We start from the raw sequence: 19,041 nt of genomic DNA on the forward strand, positions 1-19,041 counted from the left end.
GGATACCCAAGAGATGACCATATAACCCAGCAGATTCACAACTTTATGTTTACTTGCATGTAAAAACCTTGTCAGCTGTGGACTTAGAATGGTTTTGTGAGTATTTTGTCTCTTGGATTAATACCAACCACAACAAATATGAAGTTTGGGTTAAATGTCATTTTTAATCTGTTGTTTACTATGGATAACAACATTCTAAATCATTGATATGATTATCGGTATGATTCTATAGAGTTCCTGATAAAGCAAGTTTTTTCTATAAAAGATACACTATACTATATAGTATGTAGTATTTACCATACTACATAGAATTCCTAGGTTAGGTATAGATTACTATATAATTTATGTAATTTAATGGATTACTATTACAGATAAAACGCTGTATAGATCTACTAGATTAATACTGACTAGATTTACCAGAGTAATAATTTTTGTTTATTCTCTAGCACTTATCGCCTTCTAACGCACTTGCTTATGGTCTTTATTGCTTTTACTGTCCCCCAGATAGAATGTAAGCTCCATTTGGGCAGAAATCTGTTTTATTCATTAATGTCTCTGAGGCATTCTAACATGCTGTAGATACTCAGTAAATATCTTTTGAATTAATAAATGGAATTGATATTAAAATACTTCCAAAAACCACTGTTTCGTAGAAATAGTCCAGGTTGAGAAAAGCCCTCAACTTCAACCAAAACATCGCAAATTATTGACTCTCCTCATCTTCTATATTTGTACTTAGGCTTCTTTACCTTGATATTTTGTCAGAGAGGCCTAGTTTTTCTGAACACAATTACAAAAAGTGTGTGATCTGATCTCAAACTTCCTGAATGTCCTTCAGGATTGAGTAATGTCTGAAGGCTTATTTGTTTGAATTTGTTTATGTAGTAGAGATAAGTTTTGGGCTCCATTTGCCCAAGAGTGTAATGGATTAATACAGCCACAGGAGCAAAATGAAATTTGCCACATTGTTAAAAGGTCTGGAAAAGTTGAAAAAGTTCTGCTTTATTTCAAAATCATGGCATCGTCAGAAAGTTCTCAATTAAACACTAATCCTCAGTTCAGGCTATTTTAAGACTCCATCTTACTGTGATTTCATTTTTTCCTTTAAATTCCTAGACTGTTTCCCAAATACTCTGCCAAATTAATTTGGAAGATAATAGGGCGTAAAAATATAAGATAATAAAACATGATACACACATGTCAGACTTCTTTTTTATAATAGTGATCTTTTTTATAGTGTAACTGAAAATTTTTGTGGAGTTAAAAATAAATTTCAGCTGTGTAGATGATAGCCAGTTTAATATTGGTTTTAAAACATGGTTTATATTAGCCAAGGAGGACATTTCTGAAGTTCTAAATATAAAATTATCCTGTAGCTGATGCAATTAGTGAATTACTTTATCTGTGGCTTAGGAGGGGATGAAATAAGGTCTTGTAGTAAACCAAATAAATGTGAAAAATGAGGGCCAACAGAAAATTAAGATGACACTTTAAAAAAACTAAGCTGTGGGACTTCCCTGGTGGCGCAGTGGTTGAGAGTCCGACTGCCGGTGCAGGGGACGCGGGTTCGTGCTCCGGTCCAGGAAGATCCCACATGCCACGGAGCAGCTAGGCCCGTGAGCCATGGCCGCTGAGCCTGCGCCTCCAGAGCCTGTGCTCCACAACGGGAGAGGCCACAACAGTGAGAGGCCCGCGTACCGCAAAAAAAAAAACCCAACAAGAACTAAGCTGTGAGGAAACTAGTAAACTTTTTACTTTTCACTGTTGCTGTCATGACTTTCTGTACTCAAATAAGCAGTGTCAGAAGAGTATACCTTCCTAGGGTACTATGAGGTCAATCATAATGATTCTTGACTTCTTTCATATATAGAGCATTTCAGTTCTAGCCCTTATGCCTAAGTCTAATCTACATTTAGTCTTGTACAGTCTTCATTTTATTAAACATTGAAGGACTAAAGTTGGCTCACATAAGCCTTAAAATTTAAGCTAGCATAAAAATGAGTGAATTAAAGGTAATAAAAGTGGCATTAAGCTCTTTTCCAAGAATATCTACAAACTTTAAATATATATGTCATAAACTGTCATGTGCATATGTTGTATTATTTTTTTACAAATAGGTTCTTTTTAAATCTTTACTATCTTACACATTCACTCTAATTAGAAGGGTATTTTATTTAAGAATAGTACTTGACTTTGGGTCTTTTAGATTTTCAAATATATTTAAAAATTTTTTAAATATATTAAAATTTGTATAATTATTAATTTATGTTGCTTGATTTTTAGAAATTAGGCTTTTAAACTACTCCAGATGTTTCAAAACTGGAAGTACGGCAGAAGAAATTTGCTTATTTAAATCCATCTTTTGCTTTATTATAGACAATAGTAATAGACTGATGCTGGGCCTCTGCTCCATTCCAAGCAGTGTGAGAGGCATGGAAATTGTGACATACGTGACAGAGTCAGGACCTAGCTAGGACACAAGACAGGGACTTAAATAAAGAAAGAGCAGTATAGACCCTGAGTCAGTCCCTGCAAAACAAGTATTCGTGCCTGTTCTTGTCAAATGGGATTAGTATTCAGAAATATTTAATCCTTCAATCAGACTGCACATGAATCATGTAGAGAAGTTGAATCTTATCTGAAACCAGGCAGGCATGGCTAGTTCCTCAGGTGTATCCTGAGAGGAAGATGCTGTCAGTAGAATGTTATTTGCAGGCCTTCTGTATAGCACAAAATGAAAAGGAGATTTGGTTCATTTGATTAGTATAAATTATTAAACACAAATTTATCTTGGCTGTCTGCATTGACCAAGTTAACCAGATCATTGCAAAGTTTAACTGTAGTTCACACTATGTGAACACAAGCCGTTCCTAAACAATCCAAAAAATTTACCTAAAACATAGTCGATTATAGGAACTCGTATTGAAAATAGCAGGATATTGCCCTTCTTCTAACTCAACAAAAACTAACAAGAAAAGGAATAATAGAGAACAAGCCCTTCTAAAATAAAACTCTGCAACCCCCAGTTCAGAGCAGTGATGGACACATGGCGGTTGTTGGGAAGTCATGGGGACAGGGAGAATCTTCTATGTGTTTGCCATGAGCATTAGCATCCTAAAAGGCTGTTGAGTGGATGTGGACGGTCTCTTGGAGAGGAGGAGTATATCCCATAAGAGAGGGATTCTACTGCAGGCCCTCGGAGTAACTGAAGGCATATGGAAAGAGAGTCTTTGGTGGCAAGCCATTTCTAATATCCTCTAGCCAGCCTTCCAACCCAGAGATGCTCCTTTAGGTAAAGGAGGGGGAAGGAAAAGAGGATATGGGAGCCACTGGTGAGCAGCTTGCAGAGTCTGTATCTGAAAGGGGAGAAGGTGGGAGCTACACCACTACCTGCAAGTTTAAAATTAATACCCAGGAGGAAAAGAAAGTGGAGAGAGTTTGGTAAGAAGCTGCATGAGTCTCTACAGAAGTTCTCAAATCAACCTGTTTCTTCTTGGCTTTCTCCACTTTTGCTTCAGCAGGAAATGCCCCATTTAAAGGTGAGTACTAAAGAGAAAAGGCTTACATATAAAAGCTGAAAAAAGAGAGAAATAACATAAGGAAAAGGCAGAGGAACATGCTTTATGGAAGAATTACCTAAATAAACACAAAGTTCATATACTCTTTTATCTCAAGGAAGTGAAAAATAATATGGTTCTTCTCTTAACAGGTGCTCAAAGAAGCACTGTTAAGAGTTCAGAAAAGACAATCAGAGATAGTGCATTGGTAGCACTCAAGAAACTGAAGAAGGATTTGAAACTTTACCTAATGAAAGGCAAATGTTACACATATACATACAAACATACATAAGACTGAAAAAATTCAATGACAAAGGTTAACCTTGAGGAAATCACAAATCAAAATGTCTGAGGACAATAAATAATGATTGTAAAGAAGCAGAAAGGTAGTGAAGTCAGCAGAAAGGTTGTAAAGAAAACTGAAGAAAGGAACTGAAAAAAGCATAAAGATAATATAGAAACATTTTCTAAAAGAGATAAAAGCTTCAGTTTGCAGATTGGAAGGCACAAAAGTTCAATAAGAGAGAGAAGATAAGGAAAATTTTGTGGGCATAGTAAGACACAATAAGCAAATATCTTTGTTAAAGGGAATATCTTAACTGGTCTCAAACTTCTGTAGAGCAACTCATAGACCAGAAAACAGTGTGGCAGTGTCTGCAGACTTCTGTCCTTGATTTACACATATGTAAATAAAAGTCCTTTAGTTGCTCTGTAAAGAATCAACTCTAGGGGGGCCAGAGTGGAAGCAAAAAATAACAGAAGTTTCCTGCAGCAGTACAGGTGATATATCATGGAGGTTGAGACCAGAATAGAGGCAGAGGGCCAAGATTTGAGATATATCTAGGAAGTAAGCACTTGTTACTGATGGAATGAAGTGAGACAAGTGAGAGGATGCCGAGTTTATCACTTAGGTTTCTGACTTTGACATCGGGATAAACAATGATGACATTTGTTGAGATAAGGAAGATTGAGACAAAACCATGGTCTGTTTGTTTTTAGTTCGGAGTCCTACAGGTAGTAAGTTACCAATATTTGCTTGTTGGGATGATCATTTATTCAACATTGGAATTTTGTGAATACATGAATAGGTATTCTGGCCGAATCAAACCACATTGAACGGTTGCCAAGATACCCTGTATGTCTTAGGCTCCAGTCAGAGACAGACCTATTCTTCAATTGTTGTACTTAAAGATTGGCATTTGTTTTTGTAGAAGTAGAAGTACTATGTATGAATATATGTGGAGTGTAGAATAAGAACTTACATTTTTAAAATGTATCTAATTTGGTGACAGGCCAAGTTAAAAAATCATGCACTATTAATACAGTAATAGGAATTGGTCCTTAGTTCCCACAGATATAAATTAAATGAACCATTTTTATATGCTTGTAACACTGGCACATATATTTTCACATTTTAATGTCAACTAAAAATAATATACCATCTAATACTAATTTATATAATAAAATCAGTTTAATCTCTTAGGGCAAGTTTATTTGAAGAACTTGGAGAAGAAATTAGTTCATAAACTAGAATTACTATTGCTTTGTTACATTATTTATAACCTTAGTAGACATAGACTGAAGGGATTATATAAGGTTTAAGTTTCAAAAGATTCAATATTATTCTGTAAAATCCTTGCATGTGATTTGAAGTTATCCAGCATGTAAAGAAATAGTAAGTTTGTGCCTGAGTTGAAGGGAGGAACAGAAACCCATCTGTATAACTTGGACAGTGGAAAACTAATCAGACGTTAGTAGTTCCTTATGCTGGCACTTGGAAGATGCAGAAACTTGCATAATTTGGAGGTCTGAGGCTTGCTTCTTTTGATTTTATAGGGAGCACTCATGTGTGCTTCTAGGTTCATGTTGATTATTTCTATAAGATTTCTTTAAAATTTTCTTTTTTATTTTAGTGATTAACTTGATCTACCCAAAAGAAATTAATTCTGTATAGCTGCTCACTCTAGGATATTTCAAAAATAAAAGTTTTATTTCTTTTTTTCTAGGAAAGTACTTTTTAGGCAATTACAAAATAAACCCTGTAAAGTCAGATTGCTTTTTCCTTTGAAAAATTACTGAATCTACTAAATATGTAGTCAAAGCTTTTATGAATAGTATTAAGGGATTTATAGGTTTGGCCTCATTTTTTAGCTTATACCGAGATATTCTTTCTCTGATTTATCTGCCAGGAAAAGAGGTTTCTAGGGATGTTTTATACCACACTGTAATGAGGGTGGAAATTTAGTACATTTTTAAAATAATACAGTTCGAAATGTAAATTAAACTGTTCAGGATATAAACCTCCTGTCATGTATTTCATTCCAGTTGCTTTTTGTTTGGATCAGCTATCCTTTAATAAGACAATGATATCTACTTTAATTTCAGGATAAAAATACTTTGGACTATTGTAATTAGTTTTATAGACAGATAGTTAAAGTGCGGAAGAAATAATAAGGATGCTAAGCTCTTTTGTAGACTTAAATTCCCTAATTTACACACTAAGATACACCAAACGTGTGGGCTTACCAAAAAAATAATAGGATAAATACATACTGACATAGAAATATATCCACAAAATATTTTAATGGAAAAAAAACAAGATGCAGAACAACACATACAGTGTGATCTTATTCTTGTGAAATAAATGGACCACCACTCTGAATGTGTGTGTGAATAAGTCTAAAAGAACAGACTACTCACTTATATCAATGGCTATCTCTTCAATTTTCTGCATCTTTAATGTTTATTATAATGAGTATATGTTATTATGTAATTAAAGATGTAATACTAATAAATCTGTTATGTTGGCCTGTCAATTTGACTAGGTAATGTAAGTTTGCATAAGCTTATATATTATATTTCCTTTTATATACAGTGTTCATCATAACAATATACTGAGTTACCTTTTACACAAAGAGAAATAAGGCAAGTTTACATAGATATAAAATGAAAGATTCAGAAACTCTAAATAAAAGAATTTTTCCCAATCTCCTATAATATATTAGCTCTAGTTTTTTTGTACAGGCCCTTTATCAGGTTGAGTACATTCCCTTGTATTTCTGGTTTACCAAGATTTTTAAAACAATGAATGAATGTTGAACTTTGTCATTGCTTTTTTCACATCTATGATATACTCATATGTTTTCTTTTCCTTAATCTGTTAATATGATGAATTGATTTATGCTTGAATGTTGAAACAACCTAGTTCCTGGGATAAACTCCACTTAGTATGACGTATTAACTTTTTTATATATTGCTAAAGTTGACTTGCTAATAATTTTTGTGTGCCTATTCCAAAAAGATATTCTTCTCGTTTTCCTTCTTTTTTTTTTTTTTAACATCTTTATTGGGGTATAATTGGTTTACAACGGTGTGTTAGTTTCTGCTTTATAACAAAGTGAATCAGTTATACATATACATATGTTCCCATATCTCTTCCCTCTTGCGTCTCCCTCCCTCCCACCCTCCCTATCCCACCCCTCCAGGTGGTCACAAAGCACCGAGCCGATATCCCTGTGCCATGTGGCTGCTTCCCACCAGCTATCTACCTTACGTTTGTTAGTGTATATATGTCCATGCCTCTCTCTCGCCCTGTCACAGCTCACCCTTCCCCCTCCCCATATCCTCAAGTCCGCTTTCCAGTAGGTCTGTGTCTTTATTCCTAACTTACCCCTAGGTTCTTCATGACATTTTTTTTTCTTAAATTCCATATATATGTGTTAGAATATGGTATTTGTCTTTCTCTTTCTGACTTACTTCACTCTGTATGACAGACTCTAGGTCCATCCACCTCATTACAAATAGCTCAACTTCGTTTCTTTTTATGGTTGAGTAATATTCCATTGTATATATGTGCCACATCTTCTTTATCCATTCATCCGATGATGGGCACTTAGGTTGTTTCCATCTCTGGGCTATTGTAAATAGAGCTGCAATGAACATTTTGGTACATGACTCTTTTTGAATTTTGGTTTTCTCAGGGTATATGCTCAGTAGTGGGATTTCTGGGTCGAATGGTAGTTCTATTTTTAGTTTTTTAAGGAACTTCCATACTGTTCTCCATAGTGGCTGTATCAATTTACATTCCCACCAACAGTGCAAGAGGGTTCCCTTGTCTCCACACCCTCTCCAGCATTTATTGTTTCTAGATTTTTTGATGATGGCCATTCTGACTGGTGTGAGATGATATCTCATTGTAGTTTTGATTTACATTTCTCTTATGATTGATGTTGAGCATTCTTTCATGTGTTTGTTGGCAGTCTGTATATCTTCTTTGGAGAAATGTCTATTTAAGTCTTCTGCCCATTTTTGGATTGGGTTGTTTGTTTTTTTGTTATTGAGCTGCATGAGCTGCTTGTAAATTTTGGAGTTTAATCCTTTGTCAGTTGCTTCATTTGCAAATATTTTCTCCCATTCTGAGGATTGTCTTTTGGTCTTGTTTATGGTTTCCTTTGCTGTGCAAAAGCTTTGAAGTTTCATTAGGTCCCATTTGTTTATTTTTATTTCCATTTCTCTAGGAGGTGGGTCAAAAAGGATCTTGCTGTGATTTATGTCATAGAGTGTTCTGCCTATGTTTTCCTCTAAGAGTTTGATAGTTTCTGGCCTTACATTTAGGTCTTTAATCCATTTTGAGCTTATTTTTGTGTATGGTGTTAGGGAGTGATCTAATCTCATACTTTTACATGTACATGTCCAGTTTTCCCAGCACCACTTATTGAAGAGGCTGTCCTTTCTCCACTGTACATTCCTGCCTCCTTTATCAAAGATAAGGTGACCATATGTGCGTGGGTTTATCTGTGGGCTTTCTATCCTGTTCCATTGATCTATATTTCTGTTTTTGTGCCAGTACCATACTGTCTTGATTACTGTAGCTTTGTAGTATAGTCTGAAGTCAGGGAGTCTGATTCCTTGAGCTCCATTTTTCGTTCTCAAGATTGCTTTGGCTCTTCGGGGTCCTTTGTGTTTCCATACAAATTGTGAAATTTTTTGTTCTAGTTCTGTGAAAAATGCCAGTGGTAGTTTGATAGGGATTGCATTGAATCTATAGATTGCTTTGAGTAGTAGAGTCATTTTCACAATGTTGATTCTTCCAATCCAAGAACATGGTATATCTCTCCATCTATTTGTATCATCTTTAATTTCTTTCATCAGTGTCTTATAATTTTCTGCATTCAGGTCTTTTGTCTCCTTAGGTAGGTTGATTCCTAGATATTTTATCCTTTTTGTTGCAATGGTAAATGGGAGTATTTTCTTGATTTCACTTTCAGATTTTTCATCATTAGTGTATAGGTATGCCAGAGATTTCTGTGCATTAATTTTGTATCCTGCTGCTTTACCAAATTCATTGATTAGCTCTAGTAGTTTTCTGGTAGCATCTTTAGGATTCTCTATGTATCGTATCATGTCATCTGCAAACAGTGACAGCTTTACTTCTTCTTTTCCGATTTGGATTCATTTCCTTTTCTTCTCTGATTGCTGTGGCTAAAACTTCCAAAACTATGTTGAGTAAGAGTCGTGAGACTGGGCAACCTTGTCTTGTTCCTGATCTTAGTGGAAATGCTTTCAGTTTTTCACCATTGAGGATGATGTTGGCTGTGGGCTTGTCATATATGGCCTTTATTATGTTGAGGAAAGTTCCCTCTATGCCTACTTTCTGCAGGGTTTTTATCATAAATGGGTGTTGAATTTTGTCAAAAGCTTTCTCTGCATCTATTGAGATGATCATATGGTTTTTCTCCTTCAATTTGTTAATATGGTTTATCACATTGATAGATTTGCGTATATTGAAGAATCCTTGTATTCCTGGAATAAACCCCACTTGATCATGGTGTATGATCCTTTTAATGTGCTGTTTGATTCTGTTTGCTAGTATTTTATTGAGGATTTTTGCATCTATATTCATCAGTGATATTGGCCTGTAGTTTTCTTTCTTTGTGACATCCTTCTCTGGTTTTGATATCAAGGTGATGGTGGCCTCATAGAAGGAATTTGGGAGTGTTCCTCCCTCTGCTATATTTTGGAAGAGTTTGAGAAGGAGAGGTGTTATCTCTTCTCTAAATGATTGATAGAATTCGCCTGTGAAGCCATCTGGTCCTGGGCTTTTGTTTGTTGGAAGATTTTTAATCACAGTTTCAATTTCAGTGCTTGTGATTGGTCTGTTCATATTTTCTATTTCTTCCTGATTCAGTCTTGGCAGGTTGTGCATTTCTAAGAATTTGTCCATTTCTTCCAGGTTGTCCATTTTATTGGAATAGAGTTGCTTGTAGTAATCTCTCATGATCTTTTGTATTTCTGCAGTGTCAGTTGTCTTTTTCATTTCTAATTCTATTGATTTGAGTCTTCTCCCTTTTCTTCTTGATGAGTCTGGCTAAAGGTTTATCCATTTTGTTTATCTTGTTAAAGAACCAGCTTTTAGTTTTATTGATCTTTGCTATTGTTTCCTTCATTTCTTTTTCATTTATTTCTGATCTGATTTTTATGATTTCTTTCCTTCTGTTAACTTTGGGGGTTTTTTGTTCTTCTTTCTCTAATTGCTTTAGGTGCAAGGTTAGGTTGTTTATTCGAGATGTTTCCTGCTTCTTAAGGTGGGCTTGTATTGCTATAAACTTCCCTCTTAGAACTGCTTTTCGTGCATCCCATAGGTTTTGGGTCGTCGTGTCTCCGTTGTCATTTGTTTCTAGGTATTTTTTAATTTCCTCTTTGATTTCTTCAGTGATCACTTCGTTATTAAGTAGTGTATTGTTTAGCCTCCATGTGTTTGTATTTTTTACAGATCTTTTCCTGTAATTGATATCTAGTCTCATGGCGTTGTGGTCAGAAAAGATACTTGATACAATTTCAATTTTCTTAAATTTACCAAGGCTTGATTTGTGACCCAAGATATGATCTATCCTGGAGAATGTTCCATGAACACTTGAGAAAAATGTGTATTCTGTTGTTTTTGGATGGAATGTCCTATAAATATCAATTAAGTCCATCTTGTTTAATGTATCATTTAAAGCTTGTGTTTCCTTATTTATTTTCATTTTGGATGATCTGTCCACTGGTGAAAGTGGGGTGTTAAAGTCCCCTACTATGAATGTGTTACTGTCTATTTCCCCTATTATGGCTGTTAGTATTTGCCTTATGTATTGAGGTGCTTCTATGTTGGGTGCATAAATATTTACAATTGTTATATCTTCTTGGATCGATCCCTTGATCATTATGTAGTGTCCTTATTTGTGTCTTCTAATAGTCTTTATTTTAAAGTCTATTTTGTCTGATATGAGAATTGCTACTCCAGCTTTCTTTTGGTTTCCATTTGCATGGAATATCTTTTTCCATCCCCTTACTTTCAGTCTGTATGTGTCTCTAGGTCTGAAGTGGGTCTCTTGTAGACAGCATATATATGGGTCTTGTTTTTGTATCCATTCAGCCAATCTGTGTCTTTTGGTGGGAGCATCTAGTCCATTTACATTTAAGGTAATTATCAATATGTATGTTCCTATTCCCATTTTCTTAATTGTTTTGGGTTCGTTATTATAGGTCTTTTCCTTCTCTTGTGTTTCTTGCCTAGAGAAGTTCCTTTAGCATTTGTTGTAAAGCTGGTTTGGTGGTGCTGAACTCTCTCAGCTTTTGCTTGTCTGTAAAGGTTTTAATTTCTCCATCAAATCAAATCTGAATGAGATCCTTGCTGTGTAATCTTGGTTGCAGGTTTTTCTCCTTCATCACTTTCAGTGTGTCCTGCCACTCCCTTCTGGCTTGCAGAGTTTCTGCTGAGAGATCAGCTGTTAACCTTATGGGGAGTCCCTTGTGTGTTATTTTTTGTTTTTCCTTTGCTGCTTTTAATGTGCTTTCTTTGTATTTAATTTTTGATAGTTTGATTAATATGTGTCTTGGCGTATTACTCCTTGGATTTATCCTGTATGGGACTCTCTGTGCTTCCTGGACTTGATTAACTATTTCCTTTCCCATATTAGGGAAGTTTTCAACTATAATCTCTTCAAATATCTTCTCAGTCCCTTTCTTTTTCTCTTCTTCTTCTGGAACCCCTATAATTTGAATGTTGGTGTGATTAGTGTTGTCCCAGAGGTCTCTGAGACTGTCCTCAGTTCTTTTCATTCTTTTTTCTTTATTCTGCTCTGCAGTAGTTATTTCAACTCTTTTATCTTCCAGGTCACTTATCCGTTCTTCTGCCTCAGTTATTCTGCTATTGATCCCATCTAGAATCTTTTTCATTTCATTTACTGTGTTGTTCATCATTGTTTGTTTCATCTTTAGTTCTTCTAGGTCCTTGTTAAATATTTCTTGCATTTTGTCCATGCTATTTCCAAGATTTTGGATCATCTTTACTATCATTATTCTGAATTCTTTTCCAGGTAGACTGCCTATTTCCTCTTCATTTGTTAGGTCTGGTGCATTATCTTGCTCCTTCATCTGCTGTGTGTTTTTCTGTCTTCTCATTTTGCTTATCTTACTGTGTTTGGGGGTCTCTTTTTTGCAGGCTGCAGGTTCGTAGTTCCCCTTGTTTTTGATGTCTGTCTCCAGTGGCTAAGGTTGGTTCAGTGGGTTGTGTAGGCTTCCTGGTGGAGGGGACTAGTGCCTGTGTTCTGGTGGATGAGGCTGAGTCTTGTCTCTCTAGTGGGCAGGTCCACGTCTGGTGGTGTGTTTTGGGGTGTCTGTGGACTTATTTTGATTTTAGGCAGCCTCTCTGCTAATGGGTGGGGTTGTGTTCCTGTTTTGCTAGTTGTTTCGCATAAGATGTCCAGCACTGTAGCTTGCTGGTCGTTGAGTGAAGCTGGGTGCTGGTGTTGAGATGGAGATCTCCGGGAGATTTTCACCGTTTGATATTATGTGGAGCTGGGAGGTCTCTTGTGGACCAGTGTCCTGGAGTTGGCTCTCCCACTTCAGAGGCACAGCACTGACTCCTGGCTGCAGCATCAAGAGCCTTTCATCCACACGGCTCAGAATAAAAGGGAGAAAAAGTAGAGAGAAAGAATTAATAGAAGTAGGAAGAAAGAAAGAAGGAAAGAAAGGAGGGAATGAAGGAAGGAAGAAAGAAAGAAGGAAAGAAAGGAGGGAGGGAGGGAAGAAGGAAGGAAGGAGGGAAGGAAAAAAGAAAGATACAGTAAAATAAAGTATAATAAAGTTATTAAATTAAAAAATAATTATTTGGAAAAAAAAGGGACAGATAGAACCTTAGGACAAATAGTGGAAGCAAAGCTATATAGACAAAATCTCACACAGAAGCATACACATACAGACTCACAAAAAGAGGTAAAGGGGAAAAAATCATAAATCTTGCTCTCAAAGTCCACCTCCTCAATTTGGGATGATTGTTTGTCTAAAGGAGGGAAGGAAGGAAGGAAGGAAAGAAAGAAAGAAAGAAAGAAAGAAAGAAAGAAAGAAAGAAAGAAAGAAAGGTAAAGTATAATAAAGTTATTAAAATTATTAAGAAAAAAAAAAAAACGGACGGATAGAACCCTAGGACAAATGGTGGAAGGAAATCTCACACAGAAGCATACACATACACACTCACAAAAAGAGGAAAAGGGGAAAAAATCATAGATCTTGCTCTTGAAGTCCACCTCCTCAATTTGGGATGATTCCTTGTCTATTCAGGTATTCCGCGGATGCAGGGTACATCAAGTTGATTGTGGAGATTTAATCCGCTGCTTCTGAGGCTACTGGGAGAGATTTCCCTTTCTCTTCTTTGTTCTCACAGCTCACAGGGGCTCAAGCTTTGGGTTTGGCCCCGCCTGTGCGCGTAGGTCGCTGGAGGGCGTCTGTTTTTTGCTCAGACAGGATGGGGTTAAAGGAGCCGCTGATTCGGGGGCTCTGGCGCAGTCAGGCCGGGGGGGGGGGGGGAGGGAGGGGCACGGCGTGTGGGGCGGGCCTGCGGCGGCAGAGGCCAGCGTGACGTTGCACCCGCCTGAGGCCCGTCGTGCGTTCTCCGCAGGAAGTTGTCCCTGGATCCTGGGAACCTGGCAGTGGCGGGCTGCACAGGCTCCCCGGAAGAGGGGTGTGGCTAGTGACCGGTGCTCGCACACAGGCCCCTTGGTGGCGGCAGCAGCAGCCTTAGTCCCGTCTCTGGGGCCCGCGCTTTTAGCCGCGGCTCGCGCCCGTCTCTGGGGTTCGCGCTTATAGCCGCAGCTCGCGCCCGTCTCTGGGGTCCGCGTTTTTAGCCGCGGCTCGCGCCCGTCTCTGGAGTTCCTTTAAGCAGCACTCTTAAACCCCTCTCCTCACGCACCAGGAAACAAAGAGGGAAGAAAAAGTCTCTTGCCTCTTCGGCAGCTCCAGACCTTTTCCCGGACTCCCTCCCGGCTAGCCTTGGTGCACTAACCCCTTCAGGCTGTGTTCACGCCGCCAACCCCAGTCCTCTCCCGGAGCTCTGACCAAAGCCCGAGCCTCAGCTCACAGCCCCGCCTGCCCCCGCGGGTGAGCAGACAAGCCTCTTGGGCTGGTGAGTGCCGGTCGGCCCTGATTGTCTGTGCGGGAATCTCCCCACTTTGCCCTCCGTACCCCTGTTGCTGTGCTCTCCTCCGCAGCTCCAAAGGTTCCCCCTCTGCCTCCCGCAGTCTCCGCCCGCGAAGGGGCTTCCTAGCGTGTGGAAACCGTTCCTCCTTCACAGCTCCCTCCCACTGGTGCAGGTCCTGTCCCTATTCTTTTGTCTCTGTTTTTTCTTTTGCCCTACCCAGGTACGGGGGGACTTTCTTGCCTTTTGGGAGGTCTGAGGTCTTCTGCCAGCATTCAGTAGGTGTTCTGTAGGAGTTGCTCCACGAGTAGATGTATTTCTGGTGTATCTGTGGGGAGGAAGGTGATCTCCGCGTCTTACTCTTCCGCCATCTTCCCCTCCGCCCCTCGTTTTCCTTATGATGTCTTTGTCTGGCTTTGGTTTCAGGGTGATGCCAGCTCAATAAAATGGGTTGGGCAGTGTCTTGTCTTTTCTGTATGAATTTGTGTACAAATGGTATTGTTTCTTTCTTAAATGTTTGAAAGAATTTAACAGCAAAGCCACTAGACCTGAAGTTTTCTTTGGGCAAAGATTTTAAACTATGAATTAAATTACTTTAATAGATGTACGTCTAGTCATATTATCTGTTTGTTCACCTGAGGTGGTGAGAAGTTGGAGGATGCTGAGTGCCCATCACCGGGAGAGTAAACACACTAAGTGTTCTGCAGCAAATCAAAGCAAGGGATTGGTTGCCCACATAACAATATGGATGGTTTGTAGAAACAAAATTCTAAAAGGAAAAATCAAGAAACAAAATGAGATCTTTAACATATACCATTTATATAAGTAAAAATGCATGCATACAAAGGGATCCTGACTCCTCACACCTCATTCTCTTGCGAACAAGCGAATATCTTCTGTGCATTCAAGAAATATGTATGTACAAATAGACATAGATATTGTGAAAATCAATGATACCTATATTGAAAATACTTTCTTCTTACAGACGTTGACGAATGCCAGGCTATTCCTGGGATATGCCAGGGAGGAAACTGCATCAATACAGTGGGCTCTTTTGAATGCAAATGTCCTGCTGGTCACAAGCAGAGTGAAACTACTCAGAAATGTGAAGGTAAGGGTCTCTATTTTGAGGGACATGTCTAATTGTTGACTCTGAATCCAAGAAAAACATGACTTCATTTTGAGTTTTGGAGGATTTAATCACCATTGTAATTATTTATTTTAATATGAAAGTGAAGGAATAACCTTAGAGTAGTTTTGTATTAGTTTGTGTAATTAATGGGGTTGATTTGGAAAAAGAGCCAATGATCATTTTACATTTGTTATCTCAGTTTGTTTTAGTAAGAGTCGGAGTAATCCAGCCATTTATATTTTTTCCTTAATGAAATAGTTTTCTATTTCACTTATGAAATTATATCAAACATTAAAATTGGGTACAGACTAGTTCCTAGGAACAAGGAGAGTGTTTGATTATACGTGAGAAGGCACAGCCGCCGATTGATGAGAGTGGTTGTGACATTTCCATTAATCATCCAACAATGTATTACTTCTTAGTTGAAGTGGAATGAGCCTTTTCTACAGCACGTTTCATAAAAACAACATATAGAACCAAGAAGCAGTTTGGCGAAAGTCAGTGCCACTCTATTCGCACTTGTCTATGTTCTTTAGGAAAGGGGGCTATTGATGTAATGTAGGCGCCACCTGGAGCCCTGAATCCAGTCGTCTCTTTCCTTATTTCCTGCCCAGGCAGCCAAATCCATTTAACCAAAGCCGAGAAAAAATTATGTGATTTAATGTTTGGGATTGGTGGGGAATAGTATGATTGGAAGAAGTGGTGATTAGAATTTGAAAGCTAAGGATTTTATGAAGCCTTTACTTTGTGTCTAAGTCATATTTATTTGAATAGATCTTAAAAGTGAGTATTATCAATTTTCTTTGGGTTATAGTGTCTCTTTATGTAAAAGATCAAGTGGTGTTTCCTTACATAAAATTATTTAGTGTAATTGGTGGCATAATATATCTGGAAAGACTATAAACTGTTGCTACACTCAGTTACAGGTTTTGAATTATAGTCAGTTTACATATAGTTTATGTAGTATCAATGCAAAAGTGTTGCCATAAGTTTAAAGCTACTGTTTGTTCTAAATAAAAATACGATGATAGCAATTACTTTTGACCAACTGTCAAAGGTAAGATTTTAATTTTTTATGTGGATTACAATGAATGTGAAATATAGAAGTACTAAAAGATTTAGTTTCAAATGATGCCCTCCCTATTTCTATTATAGCACATTTTATATTTCTGTTCATATGGCAATGAAATTCTCCAAAGAAATCTTTTTCAGTCTGTAAGTTACTAGATCTGTTTAGAAATAAGAAAGGTAACTCTAGAGCTTTGAATATGTCATTAGGGGAGTGGTGGTAGCATTAACAAGAAACTGCAAAGTCACGTTAATAACTTTGAAAAATTGTGTTATTGATTTTTTTGTATGTGTATTTGTTTATTGACCATCTCACTTCAACACTTGAGTAAGATTGTTGAGGACAAAAACTCTGTCTTGGTTCATGTTATATCAAAGAGCCTGGAACAGTTCCTGATATATCGTAAGCTATATTGATTCATTGGGAACAGGCTAGATAATAAGTTAAGTTCTTTTACTTGGGTTGAATATCCAAAAGAAAAGAAAATATGGGGCCAGAGTTGAAATTGTTTTTGGAAAGAGGCCAGTGATCTTCATGATGGGAATTTTTCCTTCATCTGACTTTTTTTTTCACTTTCTTAATAATCTTATTTTACTTTGGTTGCAATTCAAAAACCAAGAGCATGAACCTTAAGTGCAGTTTAGCATTTTTAGATTTTTGTGTCATTGTCCCTCTTTGGTCACCTGCAGGAAATGCTTTTGAGGTCAGGGACCTTCACTCTCTATTTAAGAGGAAGAACTATCTTCTGCTTGTTCATTGGGATATCTTCTTAACTAAAATCTTATCCTAAAAGGCTTGTTCTACTGGAAGTTTGAACATATATAGTTTATACTAAAATGAAAAAAAAATGGTGAAGGAGCATTCATCTCCTAATTTAATGTTTGAAACCTGTGACTCTGTATCTATCATTGAGGCCTGTTTTGTTTCACATCATTAGTCGGGTGGATTCTTTTTTCTCATGTTCAGTTATAGGCTACTGTCTGAGCAGTTAATCTGAGTCCAAAACAGAAAGGAATATATGTTTCTCTCTCTCTGTCTGTAAAAGAATCAGTTATTTCCCCCCATCACTAAGTTAGTATCCCAGATTCAATAATACCTCTCATGTCTACAAAAGTCATATCTTATTTCTCCTGGGCCAGATTGCGTACAAAACCTTTTCCTAATTCTGTCATACAGTGGGCAAAATTATTCTTTGGTGGAATAAACTATTTATTCACATCCAGAAAGAAAGTTGTTTCAGTTATTTATGCTTTTCAAAGATTCATTCATCTAAATGTCTGTTTAATTTAAATGAAGAAGAAAAGCAGAACATATCAATATAATGTGAAATGGTATATCAGAAGACTGTCCACATTTTTCTTTTTTATAATAAAATATGTTATTTTGAATTTCAGTCCACTTGGATAAAGCACAAGTAGGTACCAGATGTCCTTACATGATCCCTCCTCCCAGACTATACCTTCTCTGACATTCCTTGAGCTAGTTATTCTTTCCTGGCTTAAATGGAAGGCAGGAAAATAGCATCACTGTATTGGAAAGTTTCCCTTCCGTGGCCCTTTACATGTCAAATAGTTGTTTGCAATTTATTCTGAAGGGTCTTCAGCTTTGCTCCATTACCACAGTATTTAGTTGTTTGGGATTTGTGACAACAAATGTATTTATTCATGCTCATGAAACTCATGAAAGTTGTTGGCACAGTATCGTTAGCTGCTGTTCCAACTCTGATAAACCATGGAAAATAAACGTCTGTGCTAAACTGAAAGGTACTTACTTTTACTCATATTACCAAAAGTGTATTAACTTTAAAATAAATAATAAATAAATTCATTGACTATTTCTCCCAAAGAAAACTACATATTAAAAATTGAGATTCAAGTAAGGGGACTGTAAACATTGGAAAACGTTTTAGGTCATTAATTTAAAAAACACAGAACTAGCTGTTAAATCTTCTTAAGAAATTTGCAACACTGTAGTTAAAACATAAATCCCCTCTCCCGTAAATAAGAAAGCCCACGCTGTTAAACTCAAATCTACTTTCTGCTCTCATAACAAATAAGGTATTCCTCTATCACAACACTTTTTATTGTGCATTATTAGTAATTTTTTGTCTGAGTCTGCCTGCAGGTAATTTGTGCCAAAATAACATTAATAAAAGCTAATATTTATGGAGCACTTAATTTATTCTCGACTATACTTAAACCACTTTACATGGGTTTTCTTATTAAATCATAATACAGTGCTGTGAGGTTGGTTACTATTATTAACCCACTTTACAGAAGAAGAGACTGAGGCACAGAGAGTCTGAGTGACTTTTGCAAGGTTTAATGGCTAGGAAACCATGGAGCCAGGGGTCCAACCTGCTAGATTCATTCCAGAGCTTTCACTCTCAGCAAGCTCTGTTGAGCAAGCAAAGGTGGGTGACCGGGCAGCACACACTCCAACTCATGGACTGTATTTACAGGGGGAAACTCATGGAGACAGCAGAAGCAACAGGGGTACCTGTTTGCTCATTGCATTCTGTGGTCATGCCCTGCAATCCAGCAAGGTCAGAGTTAGACCCATTTCGGTGATCCTTGTACTGGCTATGGAGATTTTGCTATATTTTCTATTTATTAAAATGAAAATTTATTATGTACCACTGTGCTAAAATAATCCATTCTTTATGACTTTAGAATTGAAATTGCAGGGGAAGGAGAACAACAGTAGGGAAAATTGGAACCGAACTAATTCTGTCTTTATTCACAGAAGGGAGTCAATAGCAGAGGTCTAGAGAAATTAATAGTAAAAGAGGAAGAGGTCAGGGTGTTAATACAATGAAGCTGATTATAAT

The 19,041-nt window shown here is 37.2% G+C and overlaps 1 protein-coding gene across 1 annotated transcript in view; it reads left to right on the plus strand.

Annotated features, from left to right (window-relative positions):
* Positions 1 to 19,041, plus strand: part of FBN2 (fibrillin 2) — a gene marked incomplete at both ends in the record, with an annotated part of 230,962 nt that overhangs the window by 64,597 nt on the left and 147,324 nt on the right. The window contains one exon of the mRNA XM_082837201.1: positions 14,996 to 15,121. Coding sequence (XP_082693327.1) covers positions 14,996 to 15,121 — 126 coding nt within the window. The remainder of the gene's footprint in view (positions 1 to 14,995; positions 15,122 to 19,041) is intronic.

The sequence above is a fragment of the Leucopleurus acutus genome, assembly GCF_964270905.1.
Source record: "Leucopleurus acutus genome assembly, chromosome: 3".
Taxonomy (NCBI): Eukaryota; Metazoa; Chordata; class Mammalia; order Artiodactyla; family Delphinidae; genus Leucopleurus; species Leucopleurus acutus.